Here is a 13270-nt window from a genome sequence, read left to right on the forward strand (position 1 = left end):
ACCAATTGGCCAAGGCAATACAGTATGCAATAACATAGTAATTTTTTACAATTCAGTAACAGAGACTAACGTATAATGTTCTAAATTTTGTTTATAATTATTTCTTAAAAGGTGAAAGAGTTTATTCTGTTGGCTTTTCATAGGCATTGCTGAGAAAGAAATACTGAGGTAGACCAAACAGCTTGGGCAATTGATCCATGATTGTATTTTGTTATTTTCTTTATTGATTCAAACTTTCTCTGAAGGAAGCTAATCTTATTTGCAAAGGGAGTACTGACCTGTCCTAAGTTTCACATCAAAAATCAGACTCATGAATTCAGTCATAGGACAAGTTTTCTCTGGACAATCTTTTTTTCTTTCTTCCTTTTATTGTGGTAAAATGAAACCACATTTTAACCACTTCTAAGCATATGGTTCTTTGGCATTCTGTACATTCACACTGTTATAAAACATCACCACCAACCACTCCCAAAACTCTTCTTCCACTTGGTGTTGGATCAGTTTCACCCCCTGCCCTTCTGTGCTGAGTTCCTGAGCCGCAATTCCAAAGAAGGAAGAGATAGTGCAAAAATAAGCCAAGATATTCAGGGGAAGGGCCGTTTAGAAAAGGGAGAGGAGGTTGTTATAGAAACAAAAGGAGGCTTGGAGGCAAACGGCAGAGGTGCAAAACACATGAAGAACTGAACAGAACAACCGAGAACATCTTTACTGCCTGCCTGCATGCTGCTCCTTCTGTGTGAAGTGCCCCTCCCTAGTTTTTAGCCTTCAAAAGCTAGAAAAGAGTCACCTACTCAAATTACCCAACTAGTATTAGTGGTTCCCTTGGCTGAGCTGAGTTTTGATTTGAACGTGATTCCACCTGACTGTGAAGTCCACGGTCTTCCATCATATCCTCTTTCTTGCATTGTGGACAGAGAAGCTGTGTGATTTCGGTGTCCAAACCTCCTGAAATTGTATCTTCTCTACCTGCAGTTTATAACTGTACTGGAACTTCCTGGGATCACATCTTTAGTGTCTTTCACTAGCAGAGTGCACCTGCTGTTTTCTCTGATTATCCTATTAACTATGCACCGAGCTGTGCAGGGTAGAAAGGACAAGACAGAAGACCTGGTATTTTCAGTTATCTTTCAATTTTGCTTTTTTGCTGGTAGAAGTCTCAATGTCTATTAAACTCCTAATGTCCTAAATTTATTTATTTGGTTGGATGAGTATTTTTTCTTTTACAAATTTTAAGATAATTACAATACTTATTCATCAGATATAAAACAATATAGATGTGATCAAAGTCAACTTTGAAATAATTGTACAATAACGCAAAAAGTAAACCCATTCTGAAGACTGATACATCAATTATCAAGTTTACAAGCAGAAACTTAGGGAAATAAGAGAGAAATGATTCGGCTCATGTACCCAAATCACACAAAACAATACCATGTGTCCATCTGAGTGTTACATGAATATAACAAGCTAAACAAAAGCTAAAGGATTTGAGAACTAACTCTTGTCTATAGAAATAATGTCAAAATACAAAGTGTTGATTACCCTAAATTTTAAGGTGTAAACCACCCTTGTCTGACCTGTGGCCTGCAGGCTGCATGCGGCTCAGGATGGCTTTGAATGCGGCCCAGCACAAATTCATAAACCTTCTTAAAACATTATGAGATTTATTTTTTTGGCAATTTCTTTTTTTTTTTTCTTTGTTTTTTGAGACGGAGTCTTGCTCTGTCGCCCAGGCTGGAGTGCAGTGGCTGGATCTCAGCTCACTGCAAGCTCCACCTCCCAGGTTTACGCCATTCTCCTGCCTCAGCCTCCCGAGTAGCTGGGACTACAGGCGCCCGCCACCTCGCCCGGCTAGTTTTTTGTATTTTTTAGTAGAGACGGGGTTTCACGGTGTCAGCCAGGATGGTCTCGATCTCCTGACCTCGTGATCCGCCCGTCTCGGCCTCCCAAAGTGCCGGGATTACAGGCTTGAGCCACCGTGCCCGGCCGGCAATTTCTTTTTTTAGCTCATCAGCTATGGTTAGCGTATTTTATGTATGGCCCCAGACAATTTTTTTTCTTCCAATGTGGCCGAGGGAAGCCAAAAGAGTGGACACCCCTGGTGTAAGCCCCAAAATCAAAAGTGTATGCATTTTAATTTAGTCATCAATTTAGAACTCTCATGTAAAACTTAAAAAACAATAGTTCAGGTTGGGTGCAGTGGCTTACATCTGTAGTCCCAGCATTTTGGGAGGCCAAGGCAGGAGGACTGTCTGAGTCCAGGAGTTCAAGACCTCCCTAGGCAACATGGCGAGACCCCGTCTCTTCCAAAAAATACAAAAATTAGCCGGGCATGGTTGTGCGTGCCTGTGATCCCAGCTACCCAAGAGGCAGAGGAGAACGGCTTGAGTCCAGGAGGTCGAGGCTGCAGTGAGTCATGATCACACCACTAGACTCTAGCCTGGGTGACAGAGCAAGACCTTATCTCAAAAAAAAAAAAAAAAAAAAAAAAAAAAATTCAAAATGCTGTAATAATTCTAATACAGTGATAATAAATGTAAGCTATATAGTCAGAAAGATGTGGGCTTAACACTTGGCTCTGCCACTGATTGTGTCCTTGATCAAATTCCATGACAGGGATATTAATAATGAAATAACCTCAGAGTCAGTTTTTAGTAATTAAGTGATATAATGCATCTAAAGTGCTTAAAATAGTGCCTAGCATCTAGCAAAAACTTATTTTATTTTATTTTATTTTGAGACGGAGTCTTACTCTGTCGCCTAGGCTGGAGTGCGGTGGCCGGATCTCAGCTCACTGCAAGCTCCACCTCCCGGGTTCTCGCCATTCTCCCGCCTCAGCCTCCTGAGTAGCTGGGACCACAGGCGCCCGCCACCTCGCCCGGCTAGTTTTTTGTATTTTTTAGTAGAGACGGAGTTTCACCATGTTAGCCAAGATGGTCTCGATCTCCTGACCTCGTGATCCGCCCGTCTCGGCCTCCCAAAGTGCTGGGATTACAGGCTTGAGCCACTGCGCCCGGCTCAGCAAAAACTTATTAAGGCTGGGCGTGATGGCTCACCCCATAATCCCAATACTTTGCAAGGCTGAGGTAGGCAGATTACTTGGGGCAAGGCTGAGGCAGGCAGATTACTTGGGGAGGAGTTCGAGACCAGCCTGGCCAATACAGTGAAACCCCATCTCTACTAAAAATAGAAAAAAAATTAGCCCGGTGTGGTGGCAGGCGTCTACAGTTCCAGCTACTCAGGAGGCTGAGGCATGAGAATCACTTGAACTCGGAAGGTTCAAAAAAAAAAAAAAGAACTTATTAAAATTAGTGATATTGTTAATATTGCTGTATTTTCTAGTTGTTTGACATGCAACAACAGTATTATCTTCCAGCTAAGTTTTAAAGTACATGATAGTTAGGGCAGTATTTTATATTCCTTCTTTTTTCTTTTTTTTTGAGACGGAGTCTCACTCTGTCACCTAGGCTGGGGTGCAGTGGCCTGATCTCAGCTCACTGCAAGCTCTGCCTCCCGGGTTTACGCCATTCTGCCTCAGCCTCCCGAGTAGCTGGGACTACAGGCGCTGGCCACCTCGCCTGGCTAGTTTTTTTTGTATTTTTTAGTAGAGACGGGGTTTCACCGTGTTAGCCAGGACGGTCTCGATCTCCTGACCTCGTGATCCGCCCGTCTCGGCCTTATATTCCTTCTTTACATTGCTCCTAAGAGACATTAAATATTTAATGGCTTAAAAAACAATAAGAATGGTAATGTATGGTTTACAAAATCTTAGAACTGCCACTCAAATCAGATTCTAATAATGAATCCCAAAAGAGTTCGTCCGCATTTTTTTTTTAAGAAATTGCACTTTTGGCAGGGCGCGGCGGCTCAAGCCTGTAATCCCAGCACTTTGGGAGGCCGAGACGGGCGGATCACGAGGTCAGGAGATCGAGACCATCCTGGCTAACACGGTGAAACCCCGTCTCTACTAAAATATACAAAAAATTAGCCGGGCGAGGTGGCGAGCGCCTGTAGTCCCAGCTACTCGGGAGGCTGAGGCGAGAGAATGGCGTAAACCCGGGAGGCGGAGCTTGCAGTGAGCTGAGATCCGGCCACTGCACTCCAGCCTGGGCGACAGAGCGAGACTCCGTCTCAAAAAAAAAACAAAAAAAAACAAAAAAAAACAAAAAAAAAAAAGAAATTGCACTTTTTGGCTGGGTGCGGTGGCCCACGCCTGCGATCCCAGCACTTTGGGAGGCCAAGGCAGGCAGATCACCTGAGGTCAGGAGTTTGAGACCAGCCTGGCCAACATGGCGAAATCCCATCTCTACTAAAAATACAAAAATTAGTGGGGCAGTGTACAAAAATACAAAAATTAGTGGGCACCTGTAATCCCAGCTACTCAGGAGGCTGAGGCAGGAGAATTGCTTGAACCCAGGAGCTGGAGATTGCAGTGAGCCGAGATTGTGCCACTGTACTCCAGCCTGGGCAACAAGAGCAAGACTCTGTCTCAAAAAAAAAAAAAAAAAGTGCAATTTTGGGTAATTATATATATTAAGGTAAATAACTTGAAGTTTTGATATACGTATACATGTTGAAATGATCACACTTGAGCTACTCACACGTCCATCATCTCACAGGGTTACCATTTTTATTTATGTGTCTGGTGAGAACACCTAAGATCTAGTCTCTTGGCAAACGTCACGTACCCAAGATACAAAGTTCCAGGCATGCAAGATGAGTAAGTTCTGGAGATCTAACGTATAGCATGTTGACTATAGTTAACAATACTGTATTATATACCTATTGATATGGTCTGACTCTGTGTCCCCACCCAAATCTCATCCCGAATTGGAATCCCCATGTGTGGAGGGGGGACCTGGTGGGAGGTGATTGGATCATGGGGGTGGTTTCCCCCATGCTGTTCTCGTGATAGTGACAGAGTTCTCACGAGATCTGAGGCTTAAAAGTGGTAGTTTCCCCTGTGCTCCCTCTCTGTCCTGCCACCATGTCAGACGTGTCTTGCTTCTGCTTTGCCTTCCAGCATGATTCTAAGTTTCCTGAGGCTTCTCCAACCTTGCAGAACTGTAAGTCAATTAAACCTCTTTTGTTTATAAATTACCCAGTCTCAGGTAGTATCTTTATAGCAGTATGAAAATGAACAAATACACTTGTCCAAATATTTATTTTATAACCAGAATTATTCTCTTCAGAAAAAAATTAACCTAGCCCATCTTTTGATGTTTAAACAAATTTAAACAAATAAATAATGTCTTAATGATTTCTGCAGCCACTGGCAGATGAGAGTTGCTTTAGTGTTTCTAGAGTGATGAAGCAAAGACCTTGTAAGGACACTAAAAAGTAACAACTGTCCCCCACACAGGGAGAATCAGACGACTGTTCTCTACATTTCAACAGCGGGAGCCACAGAGTTATCATTAGCTGGCTTTCTTCAATGGGAGGAGATAACAGACCCTAACCAGAAAAGAAGGAAACCCAAATTAAGTACACTATACATTATTTCAAGATCTTAGAACAAAAATACTGTTAATCAGCAGATTGGTATTCATAGTAGGTATGAGACTTGCTATAAATCTTCATTTTTGTGACAATTTATCATAATCTCCCTTTAATTATTCTGTATAAGAGTTCTGAAGTTACTCCTATAGGCCAGGCATAGTGGCTCACGCCTGTAATCCTTGCACTTTGGGAAGCTGAGGTGCATGGATCACTTGAGGTCAGGAGTTTGAAACCAGCCCGGCTAACATGGCAATACCATCTCCACTAAAAATACAAAAATTAGCTGGGTGTGGTGGCGTAAGCCTGTAGTCCCAGCTACTCAGGAGGCTGAGGCAGGAGAATCACTTGAACCCAGGAGGTGGAGGTTGCAAGGAGCCAAGATCCCATCACTGCACTCCAGCCTGGGTGACAGAGTGAGATCATCTAAATAAGTAAATAAATAAAATAAAGTTACTCCTGTATACTAGCAGACAAAGCACAGAAGAGGAGAATTTTATTATTTATCTATTTATTTATTGAGATGGAGTTTTGCTCTTGTTGCCCAGGCGAGTATCTTGGCTCACTGCAACCTCTGCTTCCTGGGTTCAAGTGATTCTCCTGCCTCAGCCTCCTGAGTAGCTGGGATTTACAGGAGCCCTGGGATTACAGGCGCCCACTACCACACCCGGCTAATTTTTGTATTTTTAGTAGAGATGGGTTTCACCATGTTGCCCAGGCTGGTCTCGAATTCCTGACCTCAGGTGATCCACCAGCCCTGGCCTATTTTTCATTGAATGTTTTTAAGAATTGCCTTAGGCTGGGCGCGGTGGCTCAAGCCTGTAATCTCAGCACTTTGGGAGGCCGAGACGGGCAGATCACGAGGTCAGGAGATCGAGACCATCCTGGCTAACACGGTGAAACCCCGTCTCTACTAAAAAATACAAAAAACTAGCCGGGCGACGTGGCGGGCGTGCAGTGAGCTGAGATCCGGCCATTGCACTCCAGCCTGGGCGACAGAGCGAGACTCCATCTCAAAAAAAAAAAAAAGAATTGCCTTAGGCCAGGTGTGGTGGCTCACGCCTGTAACCCCAGCACTTTGAGATGCTGAGGCCAGTAGATCACCTGAGGTCAGGAGTTCGAGACCAGCCTGGCCAACATGGTGAAACCCCGTCTCTACTAAAAATACAAAAATTAGCCAGGGGTGGTGGCACATGCCTGTGATCTCAGCTACTCAGGGCGCTGAGGCAGGAGAATACCTTGAACTCGCAAGGCAGAGGTTGTAGTGAGCCAAGATTCTGCCACTGTACTCCAGCCTGGGTGACAAAGCGAGACCTTGTCTCAAAAAAAAAAAAAAAAAAAAAAAAAAAAAAGAACTGCCTTAAGTTTCTAAATTCATACATGCCTTTTATTTTTAAAATAAAATAAAATAAAACACAAGAACTCCTAACTGGAAAAATTATGCTAACAGCTGCAGAAATCATTAATACATTATTTATTTGTTCATTTAAATTTTTGTACATGAAAAGATGGGCTAGACGATATTGTCTATTTATTTTCATTTCTCTGAATTTAAAATTTGCTAATAAGCTAGGCGGGGTGTCACACGCTTGTAGTCCCAGCTACTCAGGAGGCTGAGCTGGGAGCATCACTTAAGCCCAGGAGTTCAGCCTGGGTAACATAGCAAGACCTCATCTCCAAAAGCCAACAAAAAACTCCCCCCAAAACAACAGCAACAAAATAACTAAGGACTATTTTATTTACATACATAATCTTAGAAAGTAAAAAAAAAAAAGAAAGTTAACTCCATTTAGTTAACTTTAGGCTCCAACCCTGATACTACATTCCTCTAGGAATCTTACTTCCTCCATAACTTTGCTTGAATTACTTCTCTCCCCTCAACATTCTTTCACACCTGAGGAAAGTGACATGCATTCAAAAGAATGAAATAATCTCACTTCTTCTTAGAGGGTAAAGTGAAACCATAAACCAAGTATCTTTAACCACCTCTCCTTCTGTTAAGATTGTTCTTGTGCTCTTTTGGAAAAAAGTTCAAATGAAAAGAAAGAGATATGGTTCAACAGGAATCTTCCTTTCTTTTTTTTTTTGAGATAGGGTCTTGCTCTGTCACCCAGGCTGAAGGATCACTTGAATGCAGGAGGTCGAGGTGGAGTGATCACGGCTCTCTGCAGCCGTGACCTCCCAGGACCAAGCGATCCTCCTCCTCAGCTTCCGGAGCAGCTGGGATTACAGCCATGCACCACCACGCCTGGCTAATTTTTTATTTTTCATAGAGATGGAATCTCACAATGTTGACCACGCTGGTCTTGAACTTCTGGGTTCAGGCAACCCTCCTGCCCTGGCCTCCCAAAATGCTGGGATTACAGGCGTAAGCCACTGTACCTGGCTAAAAATAATATTTCAGAATTCATGAATTAAAAAATTACTCCCCTTTTTACAAGTAATAAAATTCTAATATTATTTAAATTATAATGATCATTGAGGCTCTCTACTGATAAAGTTATCTACTGGATAAAAACATTCTCTACAGGATAAAATTTTCATTTCTCTGAATTTAAAATTTGCTAATAAGCTAGGCCAATAAGCTAGAATAATTTTTATTCCCTTAATTTTTGTTTAGATGCAATGTTTAATGAGAGGAAGGATAATATCTACCTATTGAAACAAATAATGATGATCTTGAACATCATCATCAGGACAGATGAACAGTATGCTTTTAACTCTAGAGCACAGAAGTCAGTTTTATACAATCGTTGCCTTCCTTCTCTACCTTTTCTGCACAACGCTACTTCTTTGGGATCATTTCCATCTAAATAGCCTCTGAACTGCTAACACACTGATGTAAGAGTGCCAGAACAGAAATGCTTTAGTCATCATGTCTGTTAGCCACCTGAATTGTTCTCTGTCACTGGAGATACAGCAAGTGAAGGAATATAAATCACAAAAAATATAAAGGAATGAATTGTTTTACAGTATATCTAACACAGAAATAACTACAAAAGTGTGTCTGTGTGTGCTGAACACATGCATGTATATTTTAAATATTAACAGTTTAGCAAACAGATTAAAAAGTTTATCAGCCTGGGTGCAGTAGCTCATGCCTGTAATCCCAGCACTTTAGGAGGCTAAGGCGGAAGGATTGCCTGAGGTCAGGAGTCTGAGACCAGTCTGGGCAACGAAGTGAGATCTCATCTCTACCAAAAAAAAAAAAAAAAGTATCAGCTCACACTCAAAGAGCGAACGTGGCTCTTTTTTTTTAAGGTTGAGTATGAGAAGGCTTGAAGTATGGTTAAGACCATACTTCTGGTCAGGAAGGTAGTATTTAAGACTGTCAAACAGGTTCAATATAAATAATTATATTTATATTACAGGCATGAGTCATCAGGCCTGGACTAATAGGATTTTTTAAATAGAAAAATAATCAAAGTCAATGGGTGCAGTGGCTCACGCCTGTAATCGAAGCACTTTGGGAGGCAGATTACAGGCGTATCTGCCTGTAGAGGGAGGATCATGTAGTCAGGAGATTGAGACCATCCTGGCTAACACGGTGAAACCCCATCTTTACTAAAAATACAAAAAAATTAGCCGGGTGTGGTGGCGTGCACCTGCAGTCCCAGCTACTCAGGAGGCTGAGGCAGAAGAATCGCTTGAACCTGGGAGGCAGAGGTTGCAGTGAGCTGAGATTGCGCCACTGCACTCCAGCCTGGCAACGAGTAAGATTCCATCTCTAAAAAAAAAAAAAAAACAAAAAAAAAAAACAGTAAACTCAGGTTCCTTAAAAAACTAAACACAAAATTACCATATGACCCAGGAATTCTACTCTATGTGTACACCCTAAGGAACTAAAAGCAGGGACATGAACAGATAGTTGCCAATATTCACTTCAGTATTATTCACTGTAGCTTAGGTCTACACCTACAATGGAATAGTATTCAGCCATAAAAAGGAATTAGGTTCTGATACATGCTACAATATAGATGAAACGTGAAAACATTTTAAGTGAAATAAACCAGATATGGTTCTACTCATATGAAATATTTAGAATAGCCAAATTCGTAGAGACAGAAAGTAGACTAGACACCCTCAGAGGATAAGCAGGTGGGGAAAGGAGAGCTGTTTAATAAGCACAGCATCTGTATGAAGTGATGAAAACGCTTTAGAAATAGATGGTAGTGACAGTTGCCCGACACTGTGGATATGCTTAATGCCACTGAATTATACACTTAAAAATTGTTAAAATGGCAAATTTTAAGTTATATATACATTACTACAACCTAATAATATACCAAAACCATTGAATGTGTACACTTTAAATGGGTAATAGTCTGTGAATTATCTCAATAAAGCTGGTTAATAAAAAAGGTAACCCCAAAGCTAGGCAACCTGGATTTGCACCTGGGCTCTGACACCTGCTAGCTGTGTGACCCTGCGTAAGTTCCTGTGCCCCACCCAGTGTCTCTTTTACTCTTTTGTAACTACAGTAACTGTAAGATTGCTATCAGGATTTGCCTGAAATGCCTAATACTTGTAAAATAGTATGCACAATGTAATTGTTTATTAAATGAGATCAGCCCAGAGACAGGTGTGACAGTGAAAACAAAGGAAGTAATCCCAAATGTTTGTGACATATGGGAATTTCAAATTTCCATGAAACATGAACGAATCTTGAATACTGCGAAGGTGATGTGTGGAACGCTATCATCTATGTCAGCTCCCACCAACCTCATTTCACCTAGCTTAGTTATCTGTTCCTTGCCACGTGCAGGGTAATCCTCTTGAAGGGTTCAAGACTACTAGTTTTTATAAATAGCAATCCTAGCTTCCCAAATCTTGGGGTTAGTATGGTAATAAAGAAATGACAAAAGAGTTGTTACAAGTTTAGGTAAGCATATGGTTACACAGGAAAACACTGGTAATGACACATAAGGAGGGTTAATTTTGAAAATGGTCTTAATAATTTTAATAGCTTTCTAATTATTTTAGCTCTGAGTTTACGTGTTCATTAAGGGTCTAATTCTAGTTTAAGAGACTACCTGGGTTTAAAACCTTGGCTCAGCAGCATACTTAGTAGCTCTGTGCTAAATATTTAACCTGTCTAAGCCTCAGTTTTTTCATCGTAAGATGTGGATAAAAATAGTTATCTACTTCAGAGAACTGTTGTCAGGATTCAATAAGTTAATACTTGGAAGATACTCAGAAAACAATGCCTAGTGTTTAGTAAAAGCTCAGTAAATACCAGCAATTATTATGAACTAAATCTTATGAAGAAAATATGCGATAAGTTTTAACTGTGAAGATTTTCAACAGTTGCCATGTTTATTTTCTTAGAATATCAAACTATATGATTTGTAACAATCAATGTTTCATACATTTAAGTAGCAGACTAACAATTTGGCCTATTGGAGATACACGGATCCTTTAAAATAAGTGATACACAATTTGTTTTAGCTTTCCAGGACACAATAAAGTAAAAGAGATTTCACTTGTGACTGAATACTTTACAGAAGAAACACTGTATCTGACCCTTGCATACCACTTCCTGTTCTACTGCAGTGATTTAACTGATCTAGGCAAATAAATAATGGAACTTTCAGTATTTTCCTTTAATAGTCTCCTCTCTCTTTTTGTTTTGTTTTTTTGTTTTTTTCTTTTTTTGAGATGGAGTCTGGCTCTGTTGCCCAGGCTGGAGTCCACTGGTAGAATCTCGGCTCCTTGTAACCTATACCAGCCGGGTTCAGACGCTCCTCCCCCCTCAGCCTCCCAAGTATCTGGGATCACAGGTGTGTGCCACCATGCCCAGTTAATTTCTGCATTTTTGGTAGAGCTGGTGGGGTTTTGCCAGACGGCACAATCTGGTCTCAAACTCCTTGCCTCAAACGAGCTGCCCACCTCGGCCTCCCAGAGTGCTAGAATTATAGTGTGACCCACTGCATCTGGCCAATGGTCTCTTAATATATAGTTTCCTGGATAAAAATACTATTGTATCTTCCAGACTTACAGCACATCATATGTTTCATGCCACACATACTGTACCTGCTTTTATGTAATGAAGTTTGAATATTTGGCTGTATTTAGGTTTCCTGTAAGCTGGACGTACCAATCAGTGCAAACACATTTTCTTTGATGACTGTTTGAGTTACTTACCAAGTTTTCTCTCTCAATCCTTTGCTGTTCCCTCTGTCTGTTGAGAGCACTGTGATATAACTTTGGGGGATGATCAGTTGATTTAAGAACTGTACTTTTGCTTCCTGGCTTTTCCGCCTGTCTTGACAGTTCTTTCAAAAGCCTCTGATTTTCCCGATCGATCTGTCTCACCTCTTCTCTTGTGAAAGAGTAGTTTTTCCCAGGTGCTACTGAAGGTTGATCAAAGTGATGCTTTTGTGGTCCTTTTTTATCTAACTGCAGAAAAGCTACAGAAAAGAACAAAAAAAAAGATAAAATGGTCAAACAAAGTAAGTATGTGGTACATGCTTTTTATTTCCCCCCCTTTCTTTTGAGACGGAGTTTCCCTCTTGTTGCCCAGGCTGGACGGCAATGGCACAATCTCAGCTGCTCGCTGCAACCTCCGCCTCCTGGGTTCAGCGATTCTCCTGCCTCAGCCTCCAGAGTAGCTGGGATTACAGGCATCTGCCACCACGCCTGGCTAATTTTTGTATTTTTAGTAAGGATGGGGTTTTACCATGTTGGCCAGGCTGGTCTTGAACTCCTGACCTCAGGTGATCCATCCACCTCAGCCTCCCAAAGTGCTGGGATTACAGGCGTGAGCCACTGTGCCCGGCCCGGTGGTACATGTTTTAACCCTTAAAAATATGTATTAATACATGAAAAAGTATGTATGAAATAATGCTAATGACATCTGGATTACAACTTTGTCGAAAAAAATTGGACGTAGCTTAGTATTTAATGCTCACCAGGTTCCTTTTGTAGAACAAGGCTTCTAGATTAATTTATCTATAAGCCCTTTAAAATTCAATTCTAAAGGAAATTAATAGTAAGCTATTTTTCTCTAATGGTTTTTGTCTTTTTTTTTTTTTTTGAGACAGGGTCTTGCTCTGTCCCTCAGCCTCCTGAGTAGCTGGGATTACAGGCATCCGCTACAACACCCAGCTAATTTTTGTATTTTTAGTAGAGATGGGAGTTTCATCATGTTGGCCAGGCTGGTCTTGAACTCCTGACCTCAGGTGATCCACCCGCCTCGACCCCCCAAAGTGTTGGGATTACAGACATGAGCCACTGCACCCGGCTGAAGGGTGGGTCTTGATCAAAGTGGGGCATGAAGCACATTTTCTAGGATGATGGAAATGTTCTCTATTTTATAGTAGTTACTGCTGCTCTGCTAACACATCACCACAAAACTTAGTTGTGTGAAGCAGCAACCTGCAAAGACTCAAAGACCAGGATCGAAGTGCCCAACCATGGCACAGGAAATGAGGTGCTCCTGGAACAAACTTAGTACCAGCTTTGGGACCTGCTTTGGGACCTGGTGGCCAGCAGAGCTGCAAGGGCCTAGAGAAGGCTGTTGATGAAGTCTCAGACGATGAAATGGCAAAATGTTTAGCAACACTGTGCTTGTGTTGTTAAGGGAAACGGAAAAGCTAACAACTGCACTGGCAGATCTGGCCGAGCAGAGCTCCAAGCAGAATGCTGAAGGTACCAGTGGTCTACTTTACCCACAATAAGAATGGACAAAGAGAGGTGAACTAAAAAAATAATAAAAAGAACTGGCCAGTTTTCAAGCAAAATTTAGAAAGAATATAAAAGAGCCAAGACTTAC

At 41.5% G+C, this 13270-nt stretch overlaps 1 protein-coding gene across 5 annotated transcripts in view; it reads right to left on the reverse strand.

Annotated features, from left to right (window-relative positions):
* Positions 1-13270, reverse strand: part of CFAP97 (cilia and flagella associated protein 97) — a 56147-nt gene that overhangs the window by 6004 nt on the left and 36873 nt on the right. For 4 of the 5 annotated variants that reach the window (XM_033215836.1, XM_033215838.1, XM_033215839.1 and 1 more), the window contains exon 3: positions 11641-11906. In XM_033215836.1, coding sequence (XP_033071727.1) covers positions 11641-11906 — 266 coding nt within the window. Of the gene's footprint in view, positions 1-5210; positions 5455-11640; positions 11907-13270 lie in introns of those variants that run through there. The other variant, XM_033215840.1, reaches the window with a different exon arrangement.

Source organism: Trachypithecus francoisi, unplaced genomic scaffold, assembly GCF_009764315.1.
Source record: "Trachypithecus francoisi isolate TF-2019V2 unplaced genomic scaffold, Tfra_2.0 Lachesis_group1, whole genome shotgun sequence".
NCBI lineage: Eukaryota > Metazoa > Chordata > Mammalia > Primates > Cercopithecidae > Trachypithecus > Trachypithecus francoisi.